The 22,731-nt window shown below is 43.6% G+C and overlaps 1 protein-coding gene across 1 annotated transcript in view; it reads left to right on the forward strand.

The window, feature by feature from the left end:
* The window catches only part of LOC103179715 (laminin, alpha 3), a 150,117-nt gene that overhangs the window by 28,453 nt on the left and 98,933 nt on the right, over positions 1 to 22,731 (forward strand). The window contains 8 exon segments of the mRNA XM_042331692.1: positions 3,755 to 3,872; positions 8,380 to 8,498; positions 9,814 to 9,984; positions 10,642 to 10,739; positions 13,840 to 13,955; positions 17,238 to 17,356; positions 20,775 to 20,865; positions 21,704 to 21,835. Of these exon segments, the coding sequence (XP_042187626.1) occupies positions 3,755 to 3,872; positions 8,380 to 8,498; positions 9,814 to 9,984; positions 10,642 to 10,739; positions 13,840 to 13,955; positions 17,238 to 17,356; positions 20,775 to 20,865; positions 21,704 to 21,835 (964 nt within the window).

Here is a 22,731-nt window from a genome sequence, read left to right on the forward strand (position 1 = left end):
ATAGAAATTACTCTTTAAATCCTGAACTCTTAGTGCCTTGGGCATGGTGATATTCTGTGAATTACAGCACATCAAGTAATGGATTTGTTGGAACCGTGAATGGACAGCTCAGATTTAATTACTTTACCCAGTGCTGACATATGTGGTATAGAATACCCAGGGAACAGGTTGGACATTGATTATGTCAGCAAATTCAAGAGGGAAATAGATAGCTATGGTATTTGGCAACAAAATCGACTGATTCATTTGAGGCTGAGTAGTACCGGGTTATTTATTTCAGCCTGGCTCAAATGATCATACTCTCGTCTGAGTCAGAAGGTTGTGGGTTCACTTCAGGCCTTCCAGCTCACAGTCTAGGCTGAACTCCAGTGCAGTGTTGGGTGTGTGCTGCATTGTCAGAGGTGCCAACCTCAAGATGAGCTATTAAACCAATTTAATAAGTTAATATTTTAATTTAACGTCCGCCTGCTCAATTGGACTTTAAGGATCCCGTTGCACTATTCAAAAAGAGAAGAAAGTTTCTCTCGGTGTCCTGACCAACCATTGCTCAATTAGCTGTCGTATTTGCCTACAAAATACACATTTGCCACTCTTTACAGTAAAAACATTCTAGAGTGCTTTGAGAGTCCTTCTGCCTTACATGTGGAGTCCTGTAGCTCAGTGGTTAGAGCACTCGCTTTGCAAGCGAGAGACCTGAGTTCAATTCCAGGCAGGGCGAAACCTTGGGCAAGTTTCCTTACTCCACACAGAGCCTAATAATAATCCCTCCAAAACCAAAAACAATAATAAATTGGTCATTTTCAATCTACGACTGTTTGTGGGATATTGCTGTGCGCAATTAGCTGCTGCGTTCGCCCACAAATATACAGTCATTCACTACACAGTGTGTTCTGTGAAGCGCTTTGGGACGTCCTCCCGACGTGAAAAGCACTATATCAAATGCAAGGATTATTATTATTATGTAGTTAATAATATTTAATAATAATAATAATTATTTTTTCAAGTAATAATCATAATAATCCTTGCAGTTGCTAAAGTGCAAATCACCGATCAGGAGCATATCCCAAAGCACTTTACAGAATATATTGTAAAGAGGAGTGAGCAAAAGTGAGTGAATGAAGCAGCCATTTGCACACAGTAACATTCTCCCAAACAGCCATGAAATGAGTGACCAATTGAGAGATTGCTGGCCAGGAAACCAGGAGAAACTTCCTTCTGTTTTCAAATAGGATCTTTAGGATCCACCTGAACAGGCGGACAAAGCACATTATTGGTCAATAACTCGCTTCCCCCCCCCACCCCCCACCCAACAAAAAATGCATTAGTCAATCTAAGAATTCTAAAGTAAAGGGAAGAAGAGAAATCGACTGAAGGTCATTGAGTAGAAAAGAATGATATTGAGAGTCCAGTCACAGATGTTTTAACTTCAGACATTTCTCCTTCATGAATAATTAAATTCACAGACTGCATCATAGAACCTGGGTCCCCGGTAAACAAAGCTTTGATTTGATCTCTGCTCACACGCTCATTGTATTAGTCACTCATAAATCTTTACTGCACAGTAAGCATGTTCCCCCCACACATACTCGCAGACACACACACAGACTAAAATCTCAGCGTTGAGCAGCCTGCATTTTTTTCAAGGTTGGACTATACATAGGCCAACCTTGAAAAAAATACTACAAACAACACTACAATTAATGCAAAAGAAAATGGCTTGTTCAGCCGTGAAGTGAGCTCCATACAAATGAATTATTAGCTTGGCTAGGTTACAAACCAAATACACATTCTAGGTATACAGTAAAATCCTGTGAAGCACTTTGAGACTTTCAACTATAGGATAAGGCGCTTTATCAAATGCAAGGATTATTAATACTATGCAATACAAGTTTATATTTATATATTGCTTTTCTAGGATCTGCAAGCCTATAACTCACACCCTCACCCCTTTCTGTGCTTGGCTCCATTGGCCCTCCATTCCCCCAAGATCCGTGTTCTCATCTTTAAATGCTTCCACATGGTCTCACCCCACTTTACCTCCTTGACCTCCTTCAACCACACCAACACAACTACTCCGTTCACTGAGTGAATATCTACTGAGTGAAGGGAACAGTTTGTCAATGTGGCAGTTTGCATTACAAAAATGCCAGTAGGTTTTCCTAAACCTTTATCCGATAACTGTATTCGCTGCGACTTTGAACCTTTGCTTTAATTTAGATTATTTTACATTTTAAAAGGAAATATTTTTCAAGGTTTTCGCTGCAATGTGAATGTGAGTAGGCTATGATTTGATGCCCATATTTTGTACAATAGCTCCTTTCTTATCCTGGACATTCCCCATATCAGATATAACCTTAAGGGCTAGTTATTCAAGTTCTAAAATTATTATAATACACCGTCTGGCCACCATCAGCAGGGGAACTTTCAGCCATTCTGCTCCCATTCTCTGGAAGCCTGTCCCTTCGAGGACACAGAGGTAGAGACTTGTGGATAATTAGTAGTGTTTGTGGTCATATCAAAAAGAGACTGTCATGAAGACTCACTGCCTTTCACACTGTCAGACTGAGAGCAGTTCTGTCATTATCGCCTCTCAAGCTTCATATCCCTTTCTAATCAGCAGCGTTCGTCAGAATGATATTTGATTATCACTCAGAAAATCTCAGGAACTTGCTGGCAGCAGCCATTCAGAATGTAAATATGGTCCCTCCAGAGTATTTAAATTAGCAACTAAAGCACTGCTTGCGCCAACTCCATGGTTAGACTTTACACCAATTAACTCATAGGACAGCCAGGTCTGTATTACGAACATTTAATAATAATAATCCTTGAGTAGAAACCTAGTTGTTAGTCGATTGACGGATCGCTCCGGGGATATTAGTGCTCAAAAAAATAGTAATAATTTGGTCACTCAATCCACAATTGTTTGTGGGACTCTCCTGTGCGCGATTGGCTGCTGTGTTTTGCCCACAAAATATAGTCAATTCACTTTACAGTATATCCGGTGAAGGGCTTTGAGACATCTTGACGACGTGATAAAGGCGCTATATCAAATGCAAGGATTATTATTATATTGTAAGTAGTTAGTCAGACTCCCCGACACAGACAACGATCATACAAATGAACCTCTCTGGAAAGGGCGCCTCGGTTTTGCAGGAATGTAGTTCAAATAAACTTCAGCAAGCGCTTTTAAAGCCTTTTAATCCACCCTTGTAAACTGGGATTTTGAGATGAAATATTTTCTGCATAAACACACACGTTATCAATTAGGAGTATTTATTCCAGTGCAAGCTTCACGTGGTTACAGCGTGATTGATGGTTCGGTTGGTAATCATCATCGTTGAGGTATGTATTTAACATGGGTTTTCCACTCCATTGATCTTTCTGCAACAAGGCAGAGCTGAGCTCTGAGTGCCAACATGGACCCGCTGTGCTGAAATTTAGAATAAACACACACTTTTGAGGTTAATATTGTCTTTAGGCTGCAAAGTTTTGAGAGGATTTTTATTTTTTCTTGCTTCAATTTTTTTTCCTCCAGCTTTTTTCGCTTCATGCCTGAGCACCTTCCTGTGTGCAATTGGCTGCCGCATTTTGTCCAACAAATATACAGTTAATACAGGAGACGTCTCAATGATGTGATAAGGCCCTATATCAAATGCAAGGGTTATTATTATTATTGTGATACTGTCTCTCAGTGTAAAATTTTCCACTGTACCTCTTATACAATAATATTAATGGATATTTATCTTCTCAACAGCTCTTCCACGTGGCTTACATTCTGATAAAGTTTGCCAACTCTCCTCGTCCTGACCTTTGGGTATTGGAACGATCTGTTGACTTTGGGAGAACATACGATCCCTGGCAGTATTTTGCTCGTAAGTCTTAAGACCTGGGTTTTATCTCACAAGGTTTGTAGTTCCCTACGTTATGGTTCTTGTAAGCTGCAAGGTTTTTAATATGAAAGTCCTCAACAGTATAAGGTAATTGGCAGCTTTTATGTACAAGATTCTGGGGGGGGGGGGTGGGCAGAAAATTTCACAGTACAAAGGCATGCAGCTAATGTTCACCTTTACAACATTTGTATACTGACCCTCACTCAGGGTAGCGTTCCAGAGCGCTTGACAGTGGTAGAGCATGACGCGAAGCCGGTGGGAGGGGGAGGTGAATGTAGGCACAGTCGAATTGGAAGGTTTTCAGGCGTGATCTGAAGATGGGGAAGGAGGGGACAAGGAGGAGGAATAGAGTTCTAGAATTTGGGGGCATAGAGGCTGAAAGTGCGGCCCCCCAATGGTGAAATGGAGGGCTTTAGGGACATGCAGAAGACTGGAGCCAGTCGAGTGGAGGCAGTGGGTTGTTGGTTGGGGGGTAAGCAGGTCGGAGAGGTAAGGAAGTGCCAGGACATGAAGGGATTTGAAGACGAGCGTGAGTATCTTGAAATCGATACCTTCAGAGATAGGGAGCCAGTGGAGCCTGGCTAGAACTGGTTTGATGATTCATTCTAGGAATTAATCAACTTGTTGAAAGAAGATCAAGTTTGTTGATCCAAGTGAAGCCCACATTCTTGAAGTGAATCTTCCAGGAGACAAACACTGCAGGATGGGGAGAAAGTGCGTGTTCCATTCCAGACACAGGGAGATCTCCATGGATAGGTGGTGTACATATGTGGCAGCTGGGCTCAGTTGGTAGTACTCTCACCTCTGAGTCAGAAGGTTGTGGATTCAAGCCCAAGATCGGGAATTGGAACTGACAGTCCAGGCTGATACTCCACCCCAGTGCTGGGGGAGCACTTCATTGATGGAGGTCATCATTTGGATGAGATGTAAAACGGAGGTTCTGCTTGCCTGTTCAGGAGGTCATTAGAGATCCCATTGCACTTTTCGAAAAGAGAAAGGAGTTTCTCCCTGTGTTCTGGCCAACGATTCTTCAGATAGAATTAGTCATTCACTTCATGACTGTTTGTGAAGCACATTGTTGGGCGCAAATTGGTTGCCAAGTTCCCCTACACCGTCACTACAGAGTGTTACAGTGAAATACTGTGAAGCACATCGCATGAAACATCTCAACAGCACAATAATAATAATAATCCTTGCATTTGATATAGCGCTTTTTCACATCTTCTCGACATCTCAGAGCGCTTCACAGAATAGACTGTAAAGTGAATTGACTGTATACTTGTGGGCGAAACGCGGCAGCCAATTGCGCATAGCAGTGTCCCACAAACAGTCGAGAATTGAAAATGACCAATTTATTATTGTTTCTTGTTTTGGAGGGATTATTATTAGGAGTGTGGAGTAAGGAAATTTACACAATAAGGCGTAATCCCGCAAGGATTATTATACGGGTAGATATGTCAGTCTGGTTTGGATACTCTTAAGCAGAGCGATGGGTTTCTGCGTGTGTATCACACATCAAGCAGCACAATATGTTTTAAAAATCTGAAAGGTAGAAGAGTGGCATTGAGGAATACAATAAACTGCTGTGTTCTGGAATTCAACCCATGCCCGAAATTGATTTTTTTTTAATTTGTAGACTTCCACTGGCCCACTCTAGCTCTCCCCCCCCACCACCCACTGTGCTTGCTGGCCTCCAGTGACAAGGGAAATTGACTTTGACTCTGTTTGAATCCCGTGAGCAGAAGATAGCTTAATCACTGTCTTCTGCTCCTGGGATTGAAACAATTACAATATCAAAACTAGCATTTACCAGCATTTTTCAGCACCCGAAAAAAGCCAGTGGTAAAAAAAGCTGATAGATGCCAGTACTTAAAATTAAACTTAGATAGAAATTCTGGCTCACCAGACCGGATCTTCCCACTCTCCCCATTGGTCCAGCTGGCCTGGATTTAACGTACGGAGGTAATGGATTTGGGGGTGGGGGGGAGAAATCTGTGACATATCACCACAAATTGGACGTGATCCCAATTGAATTTTTTTTAATGACATGTTGCATGTCAAGTATAATTTATTTTCAATTAGACAAGAGCCTATTATTCATTGCCTTTCCAGACTTTTTATTGGCAGCGGCCTTTGGTCATTGAAATGATAAATTTGCTATTGTGTATGTCTGCAGCTGGTCAGACTTAGGAAATGCTAGCGCCCGGATAAGCTAAACTGGAATCTTTGATAATAGAGAGCCAGAATAATTGGCCCTCTGTTGAAGTTTATCTCTTGTCTTTTTGTTAGAGACCGAGCATGTTTCAGAGCGCTCTCAACAATATGCTCATTGTCATGATGTTAGTACAGTACATCATGTCTGCTGTATGATGTCTGCTTCCAAACTTTACTGATGCACTGCTCCAGGAGAAGGACCTTATTGTTATGTTAATGAAGTTATGTCAAATGCTGTTCCTTCTTGTTAAATAAGATTGTGGTGGTTCACCTCCCATTCTTTAACGCATTTATGCGTTTGGACACCAACCTGGCTCAGTGGTAGCACACTCGCCTCTGAATCAGAAGATTGTGGGTTCAAGCCCCACATCAGGGTTTGGAATTATATTTTCTAAGCTGACACTCCAGTCCAGTGCTGGGCGCGTACTGTATTGTTGGAGGTGGCATCATTTGGATGAGATGATAAACTGAGGTCCCGTCTGTCTGTTCAGGTGGACGATAAAGATCCCGGGACATGGCCCTGTTCGTAAAGAGAAGAGAGTTTCCCCCCATATCCTCGGCAACAATCTCACAGAATAAAAATCAAATTCACAGTCCCTGCACTTTACGGTGTATCCTGACTTGAAAGGTGCTATACCATTTGAAAGGATTCATTCTATTATTATTAATAATAATTAATTATAATTAATAATATTAATAATAATAGTAATGGACAGCTATACCCACAGCTTGTGCAAACCTCTGTTGTGGTTCCCTGTTTGTTGCTATAACTTGCACAGGATCCTTTTTTTCCTGTTGTCAGTTGTTTTTAAAAAATCAGAATTGCAAAATAAATAGCACGAACTACCAATCAGGCCAGAATATTTTTCTCGAAAAAAAAATTAGGGTTGCAGCAAAATGGATGTGCAGCAATTAGTGACTGCCATTCAACTGAACATTTCTTGTCATGTCATTTCAACCGTAAGAGTGGGGGTGAGATGGATTGTGAAAAGCAACAGAACTCTATTGAACTCTGTTTGGAGTCCTGTAGCTTAGTGTTTAGAGCACTCGCCTCCCAAGCGAGAGAACCTGGGTTCGATTTCTGGGCAGTGCAAAACATTTGGCAAGTTTATTAAAAAAAAATCGATTTGGCACTCAATCCGTGAACGTTTGTGGGACACTGCTGTGTGCAATTGGCTGCCGTGTTTCGCCTACAAAATATACAGTCAATTCGCTTTACAGTATATTCTATGAAGCGCTTTGAGACGTCTCGAAGACGTGATAAGGCGCTACATCAAATGCAAGGACTATTATTATTAAATAATGGGGAGAATTGGGAGCTCCCTGACACAGGTAGCAAACCGCTTTGTAGACGAGTGCATTGGAATCTCCTTGTAACCAAGGAAACAATCGTTGTAGCTTCATTGACAAGCAGAGCGTGAAAACTACACACAGCGGGGGCACCATATTTCTAATTTGATTATTTTAGCCCCCGTGGGAACTGCACTCGGATGTTGCTAAGTGTACAGCTGCTGCAAGCACATCCCTCAGACATTGTGACATTGTGCAATTGAGCTGCTGTGTTTGCTTACAGATACACAGTCACTGCAACAACAACAACAACAAAACCAAATTACATTATCAAGTGCCTTTCACGTCGGGAGGGTGTCCCAAAGCACTGGACAGTCAGGGATTTGGATCCTAGCTGGGGGTTGGGATCAGGAGGCGATAAAAGAGGATGGTCTTGAGATGGGCCTTGAAGGGAGGCAAGGGAGGGAGCCAGACAAAGGGACTGTGGGATGGAGTTCCAAAGGGAGGGGGCAGAGAGGCTGAAGGATTTTTTAAAAAAAATAACTTTAAATTGCACTTTACAATGTATCCTGACTTAAAACCCCATTTTGGAGTCCTGTAGCTCAGTGGTTAGAGCGCTCGCCACACAAGCGAGAGACCTGGGTCCGATTCCCGGCAGGCCAAAATGTTGGGCAAATTTCCTTACGCGACATTCCTCAGTATGTAGGAACCCGGTTGTCAGTTGATTGGTGGTTTGCTTTTCCCGGGCGTAATAATTCCTTCAAAAAAAATAATAAATTGGTCACTTCAATCCACGACTGTTTGTGGGACACTGCTGTGCGCAATTGGCTGCCGCGTTTCGCCCACAAAATATGCAGTCAATTCACTTTACAGTATATTCTGTGAAGCGCTTTGAGATGTCTCGAAGATGTGATAAGGGGCTATATCAAATGCAAGGATTGTTATTATATTATTATATTTTGACGGGAATGTACGTACGTTTCAGATTCCCAGCGGGACTGCGAAGAGAGGTTCGGGACAAGAGCTCACAAACGTATCACAAAGGATGATGATGTTGTCTGCACTACAGAGTATTCACGGATTGTACCGCTTGAGAACGGTGAGGTAAGAGACCATGCAGGAATTTGCGTGCGCTGTAATAGGACTTGAATAAATTGCAGAATAATTACAACTTCTTCATTTTGGAGATGGGAGGGAGGGCCAGAGGGAGGAGTAAACGGGCATTGATAATCTTCGTTCAAAAGGAGCTGTTCCGCTTTCCAAATGTGATGTAGCAGATACGTTGATATCTTACCCCAGTTTACCGTGCTCCGATATACAACTCAAACACAAATTCGCATTTGGAATGAAATTTTATACTGGTTACTTATGTGCGTAGTGGCTGATTCGCTGACTAAATCAAACCAAGCAACGGCAACTTGCAGTTACACACCGCCTTATGCAGGACAGTGTCTCAGAGCGCTACACAGTTGTGGGGTTAGACGCCGAGCAAGGCAGAAGGTGGGGGTTGGGGGAGGAATGGTCTTAGGGAGGAATTGAAAGAAAAATAAAGAGGGGGTGAGGCCCTCTGCCTCAGTGATTGAGGCAAGGGATCCCAGAGGTTTAGGCAGTTCAGGGACCCTGTGTTAGAGCAGAATAACGCCAGGCCCACTGACAAGAAGATCAAGGTCCATCCACTTCGCCTTCCAAGGCAATCACTTGACATGTCGTGTAACAAACTTATATAATGTATTCCAAGATATTATTTCCTAACAGAAATCTACTTTGTTCTGGAAACAAATCGTGCAAAAAACAAAATGTGTTAGAAATTATAAGATATTTTATTTTAAAAAAGTGTAAACAGACCTCATTTAAACCTTATTTAAACCCATGGAGTCTTGTAGCTCAGTGGTTAGAGCACTCGCCTCGCAAGCGAGAGACCTGGTTTCTATTCCGAGCAGGGCAAAATGTTGGGCAAGTTTCTTTACTCCACACGCCTCCGTTAACCTGGCAATAAGTAGGAACCCAGTTGTTAGTTGATTAGCGGATCGTTTTTTCAGGGATAATAATACCTAAAAAAAATAATAATTTGGTCACTCAATCCATGACTGTTTGTGGAACCCTGCTGTGTGCAATTGGCTGCCACTTTTCGCCTACTAATATACTGTCAATTCACTTTACAGAATATTCTGTGAAGGGTTTTCAGACGTCTAGAAGACGTGAAAAGTACTATATCAAATGCAAGGATTATTATTATTACTTCATATAATTTTTTTTCAATTGAATGTAGGTCTATAGCAACTTATAGGATTGTGAAAATTCCATAACTAAACTGGATGACCCCAAACTTTAATGAAAGGAGGAGAATGAAATGATCCTGGACTGTGATGAGATCTCTAGTGGCTTTACTGTAAAACGATGTCTTCATTTGCTTCATTAGGTTGTGGTGTCTTTGGTAAACGGACGTCCAGGTGCAACAAACTTCATTCACTCTCCTGTTCTGAGAGATTTCACAAAGGCTACAAACATCAGGCTGCGATTTCTCAGAACCAATACACTACTGGGACATCTGATATCTAAGACGTACCGGGATCCAACTGTCACTCGAAGGGTAGGTGATCTTCGAATGAAACTGGAAACGGAAATGGAATGCTAGAAGCTGGGTGTCATCCTGGCTCAGCCAGTAGCAACAACAATGACAACTTGCATTTATATAGCGCCCCTCACTCAGGGTAGCGTCTCCGAGCACTTCACAATGGTGGAGCACGACACTGAATCAGGGGATGGGAGTGGGGTGGGTGACAGTAGGCAAATTCGCAGAGGAAGGCCTGGGTAAGAAGGGAGGGATTGAGGGAGGAGGTTTCCGAGTTTGAAGGCGTAGTGACTTGAAAGAATGGATGATTATTATAACACTGTCCAGTAAGAGCATACTTGTATATTCAAATAATACAACAAAAACAATTTGCATTTCTATGGTCCACCTCACACAGGATAGCAACTTGGATGCTGAACAAGGGAGAAAGGAGAGGTGACCATAAGTCATAAGTGCGGTTGAAGAGATGGGTCTTAAAGTTGGATTTAAAGATAGATGAAGAAAAGTGAGGGGTTGAAGCAGGAAGTTCCAGAGTTAGAGATGTAATGGCTGATGGTGGTGAAGTTTAGATGAAATAAATAGCAAATTCTCCCTTTTTTGACAATCAAAAAGGGAGACTTTACAAGGGAAAGAGAACATTTTGATGCGCTGATTCTCTTTTGTGTATGTTTCAAGTATTATTACAGCATCAAGGACATCAGTATTGGTGGTCGGTGTGTGTGCAATGGTCACGCTGAAACCTGTGATTCAGAGGACCCAAACGATCTATTCAAGTAAGTATCAGTGTAATTTATTTAAGTGTCAGGGCAGGAGAGTATCTAAAACCATCACAAAACTCTATTGAAAGTGAAACGCTGCAACTGAATAATTTTTCAAAGACCCAAAAATACCTTCACAGTCGGACTCACAAGATAACAAGATCAGTCTAGATGAGGAAGGCCTTTCAGCCCATCTGATCTTATCCCTCCAGAACACACACCCTCCCCACCTCCCCCTCCCATCACAGCATCAAGCTGCTTTTAAAATGTATTTGTTTGTTTTTGGTCAGCTGGATGTCTGACACATGGGGAAGCCCATCACAGTGCTTAAGGGTATCCAAACCAAACTGAGAATTTCATGCATCCCACCTACACATGGAAATCCCAGAGAGAGATTGTTGGAATAGAATGTGTTCTCTCTCTCCCTGGAGGGACACATCCTGCTTACCTAATTCGGGAAAGTATTAGGTGCAGGTTGGCAAGAGCCAAGGCTTGGGGACCCCTAGTGTGCGTCAGGAGTACTGCTGGAGTCTAACCAGCTAAAAGCACATAGCTTGGCATTGGGGGTACAGCCTGGCAAGATTTCCCGCTCTTTTTCCAGCTAGGAACACCCTACCAATTAGGGCTTTGGATTGCAATGAAAGCAGGAGCTGAATGCAAAGAGTCCCTGCCCCCAGTGACTGGTCTGCCCAAGCTGCTTTTTAAATAAGTCCAGTGTCCTGGCCTCAACCATCCTACCTAGCAATCTATTCCCAGTCTTTAATTACCATCTGAGTAAAGAAAAACATCCTTGTGCCTGTCCTGAAATTGCTCTTTGTAACTTTAAATCTATGTCTTCTTGTCCTCTGTGTTGGTGCATTTTAAAATATTGATCTGAGTTTACTTTCTCAATCTCATTTATAATTAAAATATGACATCCCTTGTCTTCTTCTCTCAAGGCTGAAAAGCACCAGCTTGCCTATTCCATCGTACATGAAGAGTTCTGTCCCTGATCAACCGAACTTCTCTTTGTAAATCCAAGCATGAATATTGGGTCAATTACACAGGACTATTACAGCACAGAATATTAATAATCCTTGCATTTGATATAGCATCTTATCAAGTCTTTGTGAAGCCTCATAGCGTTTTACAGAATATACTGTAAAGCTAATTGACTGTATATTTTGTAGGCAAAATATGGCAGCCAATTGTGCAGTGTCCCATAAACAGTTGTGGATTGAGTGACCCAATTATTATTATTTTAAATTTTAAATTTGTTTTTGAAGGGATTATTCCCCCAGAAAAGCGATCCACCAATCGACTAACAAACGGGTTCCTACTTACTGCTGGGTAAACAGGTGCGTTTGGAGTAAGGAAACTTGACTAAGGTTTCACCCTGCCCGGGCTCTGAGACAACGTCTGGCATGGAGGACGCTACATAAATCCAAGTTGTTGTTGTTGATGTTGAATCCAACCCAGGTCCTCTCGCTTGTGAGATGAGTGTTCTAACCAATATGCTACAAGATTCCACAATGGCTGTTTGGCCCAAATAATCTGGGCAGCATCTTTCAAATGCTTTTTTTTTCCAAAATCTTCAAAGTGTTTTCAAGCTTCTTGTTTGTAATTTTCATTGGGAACAGTAGCCGACTGGCAGTGTTTTAAAATAAATAATAATCCTTCTGTAGTTTGGCCAGACACATGAAATATTCCAGGCATGGAACAAAGCTATTGTATTTCAACCAGTTCACTAAATCATGATGAGAAGTATGAAGTTCAGATGGCGAGTTAAATATTGGATCAGAAGTCCTGTTTAGCACAGAACACCGACCGTTCAGATGAACACATGCCTTGTGGTGGCTTTCATGTTCTAAAGCTTTTGTGAGATCTGCCCATTCTCTAGGTCTGGAAGAACGTCACCTTTTACAATACTGGCTCATCTGGTAGCACTCTCACTCTGAGCCTGAAGGTTAATGGTTCAAACCACCATGTTGGGACTTTGAGCTCACAATCCAGGCTGACACTCCAATGCAGTGCTGCGGGGCTTTTACATTGTCAGAGGTGCCATCCTTCAAATCAAATGTTTAACTGAGGTCCCCGTCTGCCTGTTCAGATGGACGTTAAAAATACCGCAGCACTCTTCAAAATGATCAGATAAACTGGGCTTGTTCACACTGGAGCAGAAAAGATTGAGGGGCAATATGATTACGGCTTTAAGATTCTCTAGGGAAGAGATAATGTAGACCATGGTAAGATCCTTTATCCTGTACTGAACAGTAGAACTCGATGATACAGCCTGTGATTGAAGGGGATTCAAAACAAATCTGCGGAAACACTACTTCAGTGAATGAGGAATAAAGTTATGGAACAGACTCACTGAGGAGACAATGGAAGCAGTAAATGTTGTTTGTTTCAATAACAAATTAGATAGATTTTTGCTCGAAAATACTCTCTTGGGATGCAATATATAGTTTGGACATGACATGTCAAGCAACTGCCAGGATGGTGGAAGGTGAACTAGGTGGACCTTAGTCTTCTTTCACTTAGCAAATTCTTATGTTGTTATGAGAAGGTAGTTTCTCCCGGTGTCCTGGCCAACAATCCCTTAAAAATAATATTGGTCATGGCTGTTTGTGGGAAGTTGCTGTGTGTAAAACTGGCTGCATTTGCCCAAAAAACACACTGTTGTGTCACTTTGCAGCAAATTCTGTGAAACTCTTTGAGACGATTCATCAACGTGCTAAGGTACTATATCAAATGTGAATCACTCTCTCTCCAAATCCTTGAACCTTCCAAACAGTCTTAAAAAGTATTTCTTTGACAATGAGATTTCATTTCGTCCACAAAATAAACAGTCAATTCACTTTACAATGTATTCTGTGAAGCGCTTTGAGATGTCTCAATGATGTGATAAGGCGCTATATCAAAGACGAGGATTAATATTATTATTAATGCCTGCAGTCAACTCATTGCTCTCATCTTTCATCTTCACAATTGTGAAGCATTGTGAAGAGTGCTTCCTTATTGACTTTCCATGATGCTTAACTGGGTGCTAGTGTTCGGAATTTGTCACCTCTTATTGGATAGACCTCAATTAACCTGAGTTACTGCCGTCACTGACATGAATTGTGATGTTCAGGTTACAGTGCAGATGTCGACATCACACTTGTGGAGAATCCTGTGACCGCTGTTGCCCGGAATACAATCAGAAACCATGGCAACCCGCTTCAAGAGCAAATGCCAATGAATGTGAACGTGAGTACCATCTACACAAAGGCTTCCAGTCGAGTACCGTCCAAATAATTTTACTATTGAGTTTGTCTTAAAGAGCCGCTATCACAGACGGACGCCAGATAGACAGGCATATCGATTGACATGCAAGGATTATTATTATTACTATTATTATATTCGTGTTTTCACCCTATGTTTTGCAATCACAAATTCCCCGATTCTAACACATCACAAAATCGGTTCAGATGAAGAAGACCTTCGGCCTATCTAATCTCATAATAATAATAAAATAATAATCTATGCATTTGATGTAGAGCTTTATCACATCTTCAAGACATCTCAAAGCACTTCACAGAATATACTGTAAAGTGAATTGACTGTATTCAGCCTCAGCCCCTAGCCCTTCAGCCTCTCAGCCCCTAGGCTCTGGAACTCCATCCCCCAGTGCCTTCGCCTTGCTTCCTCCCTTTCCTCCTTCAAGGCCGGTCTCAAGATCTTTCTCTTCGACCGTGCCTTCAGCTCCCCTCTCGACTCTCTACCCCCTCCTCACTCGCTCCCTTCCCTCCCCTCACCCTGACCATTTCCCCCCTCCTCGCTCCCTCCCTTCCCTCCCGTCACCCTGACCATTTCCCCCCTGCTCAGGTCCCGACCCAACTGTCCAGCGCCTTGGGACGTCCTCCTGACGTGAAAGGCGCTCTATAAATGAAATCTTGTTGTTGTATACTTTGTGGGCAAAACGCGGCAGCCAATTGCGCACAGCAGTGTCCCACAAACAGTCGTGGATTGAATGAACAAGTTCAGCAAAAGGAATCCTGTCCACTCATAGACGCGTGGCTGTCAAGAGGTCACGACTTTCCTGATGGTATCTTTCCACTCCTTTGTTTACTGCGCTTGATGAAGTTACTCTTGAAGCATTGCTTTAAAGTTGTAGGATTCTTTTTCCAGTGTTGCTAATTACCTGACATTTCCTGTTCCCAGGGCTGGAACAAAGGATGTCCAGATAGTCGATTTAAAGTTTCTAAAGCCAATACAGTAAATGCACTCTACAGTAAATCCTGTGGGGCCTTTTGAGACGTCCACTTGACGTGATGGATGCTGTATCAAACTTAAGGATTATTATTGTTTTCTTGGCCTGCAAAATACACAGCTGCTGCATTTTAGAGGTAATCCTCCTGAAATATCAAATAATAATAAAAATAATAATCCTTGCATTTGACATAGCGCTTTTCACATCTTCTAGATGTCTCAAAGCACTTCACAGAATATGCTGTAAAGTGTATTGACCGTATATTTGTGGACGAAATGTAAGGATTCTTCTTACTACTACAATAACAATTTTATTTATATAGTTCCCTTCATGCAAGATAGCATCTTAGAGTACTAATTATTATTTATAGCTCCCGTGACCAGCTCAGTGAGTTTCTGGCTTCTGTTGAACTGATTATATGATCAGAGCATCTCACAGTGGATAGGAAACAGCAGAGGGCCAACAGACATCATGGCAGATTTATTGTGGTATGGAAACTGGCTATTCAGCTCAATTAGTCCATCCCCTAACCTCCTATCCCTTCCTATCTTTTTCTATTCCCATCTCCCTCATGTAAGCACTAAGTTTTCTCTCAAATATGCTGATTCTTTTTTGCTTCCACCCCAGCTTCCAGCAGTGAGTTCCACAATCTCACCACCCTCTGTGTGAAGAAGTTCCTCCTAAATTCCTTATTAGATCTACCACTGGCTGTCTTATATTTATGCCCTATGTTTTGAATTGTGAAGTAGGGAGGCAGTTATTTCGGATATTTTTGGGGTGGAACAGTGGCGTGTGGAGAAAAGAAACTTGCTTAAGGTTTCACCAAGCCTGGGAATCGAACTCGAGTCCTCTGGCTTGCGAGGTGAACACGCTTAACCACTACGGTATGGAGACCTGGAGATAATGGGTTATTTGCACTGAGAACAATTCACAGAGGAGGTTGTTTGTGCAGCCGAGATACAACGGGGCTCTTTATAGTCACATCTGGCGGGCACCAGCTGGATGCCTGCCAAGTGTTAAACATTTTGTGAAAAGATAAAAAGTGATCACTCTCTTTTTATGGCCTCTTTCGTTGAATTCCATCCCTGCAATTCCTGCCAGTGAAAAACAGGGATGATGGAGTGCCCAGTGCGATGCCAGCAACACACACTAATCATTCCAGGTTGACATTGTTTTGTTATGACCCTAACAACTCGGTCGTTTCCCACAAAGCCAGAGGATAGAAAATAGGATAAATGATCTGTCCGGCTTTGCGTGAATGAAGATAGCGACGTTTTCCTGGGAATAGAGTTAACTGCACAAAAGCAATAATAAATTGGTCACTTCAATCCACGACTGGTTGTGGGACACTGCTGAGTGCAATTGTCTGCCGCGTTTCGCCCACAAATATACAGTCAATTCACTTTACAGTATATTCTGTGAAGCGCTTTGAGACGTCTAGAAGCTGTGAAAAGCACTATATCAAATGGAAGGATTATTATAACTTGGCCACCTGTCTCAGTGGCACACTCACACATCGGTACGTAGAGTTCATATTCTTAAGACTGACACTCCAGTGCAGTACTGGGGATGGGCTGCGTGGTCGAAGGTGCTGTCCTTTGGCTGAGATGTTAAACCGAGATACAGTCTGGCTGTTCAAGTGAACATTAAGCATTAAAGATCCAATGGCAAGATTCAAAACCGTGTCCTGACCAACATTCCCCCAGATGCATACAAACTGCTCATTCACTTCATGACTGTTTGTCAGACATTGCTGTGTACAAATTGACTCCTGCATTTTGCCTACGAATACACAGCTAAAAATAGTTAAGCACTCCAAGATACTATCCCATGTGAAGGGTGCTATATAACTGCAAGTTGTTGTTGTTTAATGCTTGTGCCTTTGTTCGTCTACAAATACACTTCACAGTAAAATCCCGTGAAGCGTTTTTAGACATCTCAATCACGTGGTAACAACAACAAATTTCATTTTTATAGCGCCTTTCACATCGGGAGGAAGTCCCAAGACGTTGGACAGTTAAGGGTTTGCATCTGAACTGAGGGTTGGAGTCAAGAGGGGTGGAGGGTAAAGGGGTTGGGGGTCGTGGTGGGAAGATGTCCAAAGGTGTGGTTGAAGAGGAAGAGATGTGATAAGGCACTGTATCAAATGCAGCGAATATTATTATTATGAGAGCAGGAGTACTGAATGCTAATAAGAGTGCAGCTTGCTCTGATGTAGCGATGCGGTTGAGAAGAAATGCCTTTGTGCTGAGATCCTCATCACCTGTGTAATCTTACAGCTTGCAACTGCCACGGACATGCCCAGAACTGTTACTATGATCCTGAAGTCGATAGTCGTGGAGCCAGCTTGAATGTCAACGGGCGGTATGAAGGCGGGGGCGTTTGCCTAAACTGTCAGGTACGAAGCACAAAGCCCAAGTTGGGGCTAATACTATTAGCCGTAGGCTAACATTGCTGCAGCTTTATACAGTATAGATTCCTTCCCAGGCTGTATTTACAGTCATCTGTGTCTGTCAGCTCTTTCTTAAATCATGCTTCTGCTTAAGCGTACCAAAGTTCGGTTTGAATAAGTTTAACCTAAACATCTGTTCAGAGGCTGGTTCAGATACAATACTAAAAAAAAGGCGGTGGTGTGGGGTTTATGGAGCAACCTGCCTTTTCCTTAAACAATGCTCCAACATCAAAGCATTTCAATATTGAGGAGAAACCTTAAGCAAGTTTCCTTACTCTACACACCTCTGTTCACCTAGGAGTAAGTAGGAACCCGGTTGTTAGTCGATTGGGGAATCTCTTTCCGGGAGTCATAATCCCTCCAAAATAAATAAATAAATAAAAAACATGTGCATTTGTGGGACGTTGCTGTGCACAATTGGCTGTCACGTTTCACCTACAAAATATACAGTCAATCCACTACAATATATTCTGTGAAGTGCTTTGAGATGTCTCAACAACTTGATAAGGCGCTACATCAAATGCAGGGATTATATTATTACATTTCTAGAAGCACGTTTGGATTGTAAAGTGAAATAACTGATGAAACTTGAGATTTCTTGTTGTGTGAGGAAGGTAAAAACAACAACAAGTTTTCATTTATAGAGCGCCTTTGACGTCGGGAGGACGTCCCAAGGCGCTGGACAATTGGGTCAGGACCCGAGCAGGGGGGAAATGGTCAGGGTGAGGGGAGGGAAGGGAGGGAGCGAGGATAATCCTTCAAAAAAATGATAATTTGGTCACTCAATCCACGACTGTTTGTGGGACACAGCTGTGCGCAATTGGCTGCCGCGTTTTGCCCACAAAGTATACAGTCAATTCACTTTACAGGATATTCTGTGAAGCACTCTGAGACGTCTCGAAGACGTGATATGGCGCCATATCAAATGCTAGGATTATTATTATTACTAAGAGCCTGTGGCAGACACAGCAGCTGAGTTTTGTTCGTTCATTATTGGCTGTCTGACAAGCGAAAACCCACCACTGTGCTTCAGAGTATCCAAACCCAGATTGAGAATGACACATGTGTATATCAGCTACACATTGATTTCCCAGTCTCTGGAATGGAATGTGAACTCTCCTCCCCACCCGGGTGGAGGGTGTGGGGGAGCGCACCGTGTTTACCTAATTCCAGAGAGTATTAGGCACCAGGTGACGAGAGGCACCTTGGTAGATTCAGAACAAATCTGCGGAAGCACTACTTCAGTGAGCGAGTAGTCAACGTATGGAACAGGCTCTCCAGGGAGACGGTGGAAGTAGAAAGTATCGATTCTTTCAAAAACAAATGAGATAGATTTCTGTTAGGAAAATGTATAGTTTGGGACATGACTTGTGCAAGCGACTGCCAGCATGGTGGAAAGCGAGCGAACTGGGTGGACCTTGATCTTTTTTCGCCGAGCAGATTCTTATGTTCTTACATTCTTAAGAGCCAAGCCTTGGGGATCCTAGAGTGTGTGTTGGGGGGTAACAGCTGGAGTTTAATGCTGAAACTGGACAGCTTGCCATTGAGAACACTCCCTGCTCTATTTCCAGCTAGGACCACTATACCTGTTTCCCATCCCCACCCCGACACTCATACACACAAACAACAACAACTTTGATTTATATAGCGCCCTCCACGCCGGATGGCGTCTCAGAGCGCTTCACAGTAATGGATCTCGGGGCCGAGCCGGGGGGGGGGGAAGGTGACCAAAGGCGCGGTCGAAGAGAAAGGTCTTCAGCAGGGACCTGAAAATAGGAAGGGAGGGAGTGAGGAAGGGAATTCCAGAGCCTCAGGGCATAGTGGCTGAAGGCACAGCCACTGAGAGTGGAGCGGAGGACTCGGGGTACGAGGAGGAGGCCAGACCCGGAGGAACGAAGGCAACGGGTACTGTTTTGAGGAGAAAGGAGGTCAGAGAGGTAGGGGGGTGCAGAGGAGTGGAGGGACTTCAGTACAAGGGTGAGGATCTTGAAGTCAATCGTCTCTGGGATAGGCAGCAAGTGCAGTCTGGCAAGGACTGGGGAGCAGTCTGGTGGAGCGGAGTTTGGTCCAGGTGAGAATGCGGGCAGCAGAGTTTTGAATGATTTGGATTTTATTGATGATAGTGGATGGGAGACCGGCGAGGATAGTGTTAGAATAGTCCAGCCGAGAGGTGACAAAGGCATGGACCAGGTTTCAGCGGCTTTCGGGGAGAGAGATTGGCAGAGATGGGCGATGCGTCGGAGGTGGAAGAAAGCGGTGCTGGTGAGGGACTGGATGTGGGGGTCAAACCTGACGCGTAGGTTGCGTACGGTTTTGGAGAGTTTTAGGGGAGGTCGGGTAGGTGGCAGAGGTGAGAGCCGTGAGATTTCAGACATTGACAAAAGTCAGAGTATGGCTTCCGTCTTGTCAACGTTCAGCTGAAGGAAATTTGCACTATTCCAGCCCCTGAGGTCTGACAAGCAGGCTGACAGAACATCAGGGGACTGGGGGTCGCAAAGAGAGGTGGAAAATAGAGTTGGGTGTCGTCTATATACATGTGGAAAATGTACCCCATGTCTGCGGATGACATCCCCAAGAGGGAGCATGTAGATCAGAAAGAGGAAGGGGCCAAGGATGGATCCTTGTGGGACCCCGCAGATAACTGGGTGAGAGCAAGAGAAGCCATTTGTGCAGATGTACTGCTGGTGGTTTGTGAGGTAGGGGGGTAACACTGAGTGCGAGTGCGGTCCCACTGAGGTGGATGACGGAGGAAAGGCGGTGGAGGAGGATGGCGTGATCGACTGTGTCGAACACCGTGGAGAGGTCCACGAGGACAAGAAGACAAAGGGAGCCCTGGTCACAGATAGAGAGGATGTCATTTGTGACTTTCACAAGTGCAGTCTCTGTACTGTGGGCGGAAACCAGATTGGAGGGGTTCGAAGAGGGAGTGGGAGGAGAGGTGTGCGCGAAGTTGATTGGCAACAACGCGTTCTAAGACTTTAGCGAGGAAGGGCAGGGCTAGAAATAGGGCGGCAATGGCTGGGGTTTGAGGGATCTAGGGAGGGTTTTTTCAGGGGGGGGCTTGATGACAGCAGTTTTGAGGGGCGCAGGGCCTGATCCGGAGGAGAGGGACTGGTTGATGACGTCAGCCAGTAGTGGGCAGAGGAGGGGCAGCTGGGTGACCAGCACACCTCCCCACCCAAACTGTGTGCCATACTGCCACCCACAGGTCTTGCGAGTGGGTGCCAGCCCAACCTTGCAGCTCTTGTTTAATACAAGTACAATTATTCACACTCGGAGCTCACGTCTTATAACCTAATATCCGGTTGCTGGACCAAGGTCCTTGTTAAGTTGTGCTTTACAAAGTTGTGTGTTTTTTCTGCAGCACAACACTGTAGGAGTCAACTGCGAGCAATGTGCAACAGGCTATTTCCGACCATTTGGAATTTCGAAGGAAGCACCCGATGGCTGCAGAGGTACGTTTCTGTTTGCAAGCGAGTCTCAACAGAGATTTGCAGAGTAAGAGAGGGCCCCAGTTAGCTGAGTGATGATTGGGAGGACAGAGGAGCTGTTTAAGGAGGAGATCAGGAAGGTGCCAGGGTGTGGATGGATTTGTAGTTGAGCGGGAGCATTCAGATCAGCAATATAATGGATTCCTCTATTGAAAGTAATATATATATATATATTATATATGTGTGGGTATACCCTATAAAGTATAAACCTACTGTCCTCAGTACTGGGTGACAGTCCCACTTATTGCAATTACTCTGGAGTATAACAACAGCAACTTGCACTTATATAGTGCACCTCACGCAGAGTAGCGCCTCAGAGCGCTTTGCAGCGGTGGTGCACGATGCCGAGCCAGTAGGAGGGGGCAAGTGACTGTAGGCACGGTAGAAGAACAAGGTTTTCAGGCTTGACGTGAAGATGGGGAAGGATGAGGCAAGGCAGAGGAATTGAGGAAGAGAGTTCCAGAGTTTTGGAGTGCAGTGGCTGAAAGTGCGGCCACCAATGGTGGAACGGAGGGTGCGAGGGTCAAGCAGGAGGCCGTAGCCAGTTGAGCGGAGGCAACGGGTAGTAGGTTGGTGAGTAGATGTGATCTGGAAAACTGAAGCTACAGCACACGGCACATTGTCCAATAGAGTAGCAAGGGATTTCTTTTTGGATGTGGATCATGAGTGAATAAGGTGTTGTGTACATTTTTGAATAATTCAACGTGGATAAGTTATTTTAGTCTGAACAATTTCTGTTGAAATTATTTTCATCCCTGTGACTCGTAAAGCATGTATTTAACGTTTATCTTTTTCTACGTAGCCTGCTCCTGTCACCCCGAATTTACGGACGGATGTGAGGAAGGCACGGGCCAGTGTCGTTGCAAACCCAATTACAGTGGTGAACACTGCAACAACTGCGCTCCTGGTTACCACAACTTTCCTCAGTGCATTGGTAGGTATCAGTTTCACACATGGTTTCGTAGGTATAGCTTGGTTGAGACATTAAACCAAGGTCCCATCTGCCTGTTCAGGTGGACGTTATAGATCTTACTCAAAAAGAGAAAGCAGTTTTTCCCTGTGTCCTGGCCAACAAGCCCCTAGGTATAAATTGTTCATTCACTTCATGGCTGTTTGTGGATATTCCCGTGTGCAAGTTGGTTGCCGCTTTCGCCTATAAATAATAATAAATAATAGTAATAATACTTACATTTGATATCGCAACTTATCACATCTACTAGATGTCTCAAAGCGCTTTACAGAATATACTGTGAAGTGAATTGACTATATTTTGTGGGCGGAATGCAGAGTCACTACACTTTTCAATGAATCTTGTAGAGTGCTTCGAGATGTCACAATGACATGCTAAGGTGTTGAACAAATGCAAAGATTCTTTACGATTCTTAGGAGCTGTACAAGACCAAATTTGGCTCTCAGCGAAAGATGTATAAGCGATGTAATACTTTGTTTCCACCTATTGGAATTGTTTTGCCACCAAAGTGTCTTACACATGCGGAAACCCATCACCGTGCTTAAGAGTATCCAAAAATACAAAGAGTATTTCATGTATGCCATTACACATTTAAATAAATGTGTTTTAAGGGAAAGGAATGCAGTCTCTCTCCCGGAGGGGCGGGGGGTGCATCCTGCTTACTTAATACCGGACAGGGCTCGGCACAGTTTGTTGAGAGCCAAAACTTGGGAATACTATGGACCTGCCTGGCTCAGGAACCAGTTTACAAACCGGCACAGACAACTGGCTCAATTCTGACATTCTATTGTAAAATACCGCACCCTGGAGTCTGGTCAGGTTCCAGAAAATCATGGCTAACTGCCCTACACCACACCCCC

This window comes from Callorhinchus milii, unplaced genomic scaffold (genome assembly GCF_018977255.1).
Source record: "Callorhinchus milii isolate IMCB2004 unplaced genomic scaffold, IMCB_Cmil_1.0 Scaffold2, whole genome shotgun sequence".
Lineage (NCBI taxonomy): Eukaryota > Metazoa > Chordata > Chondrichthyes > Chimaeriformes > Callorhinchidae > Callorhinchus > Callorhinchus milii.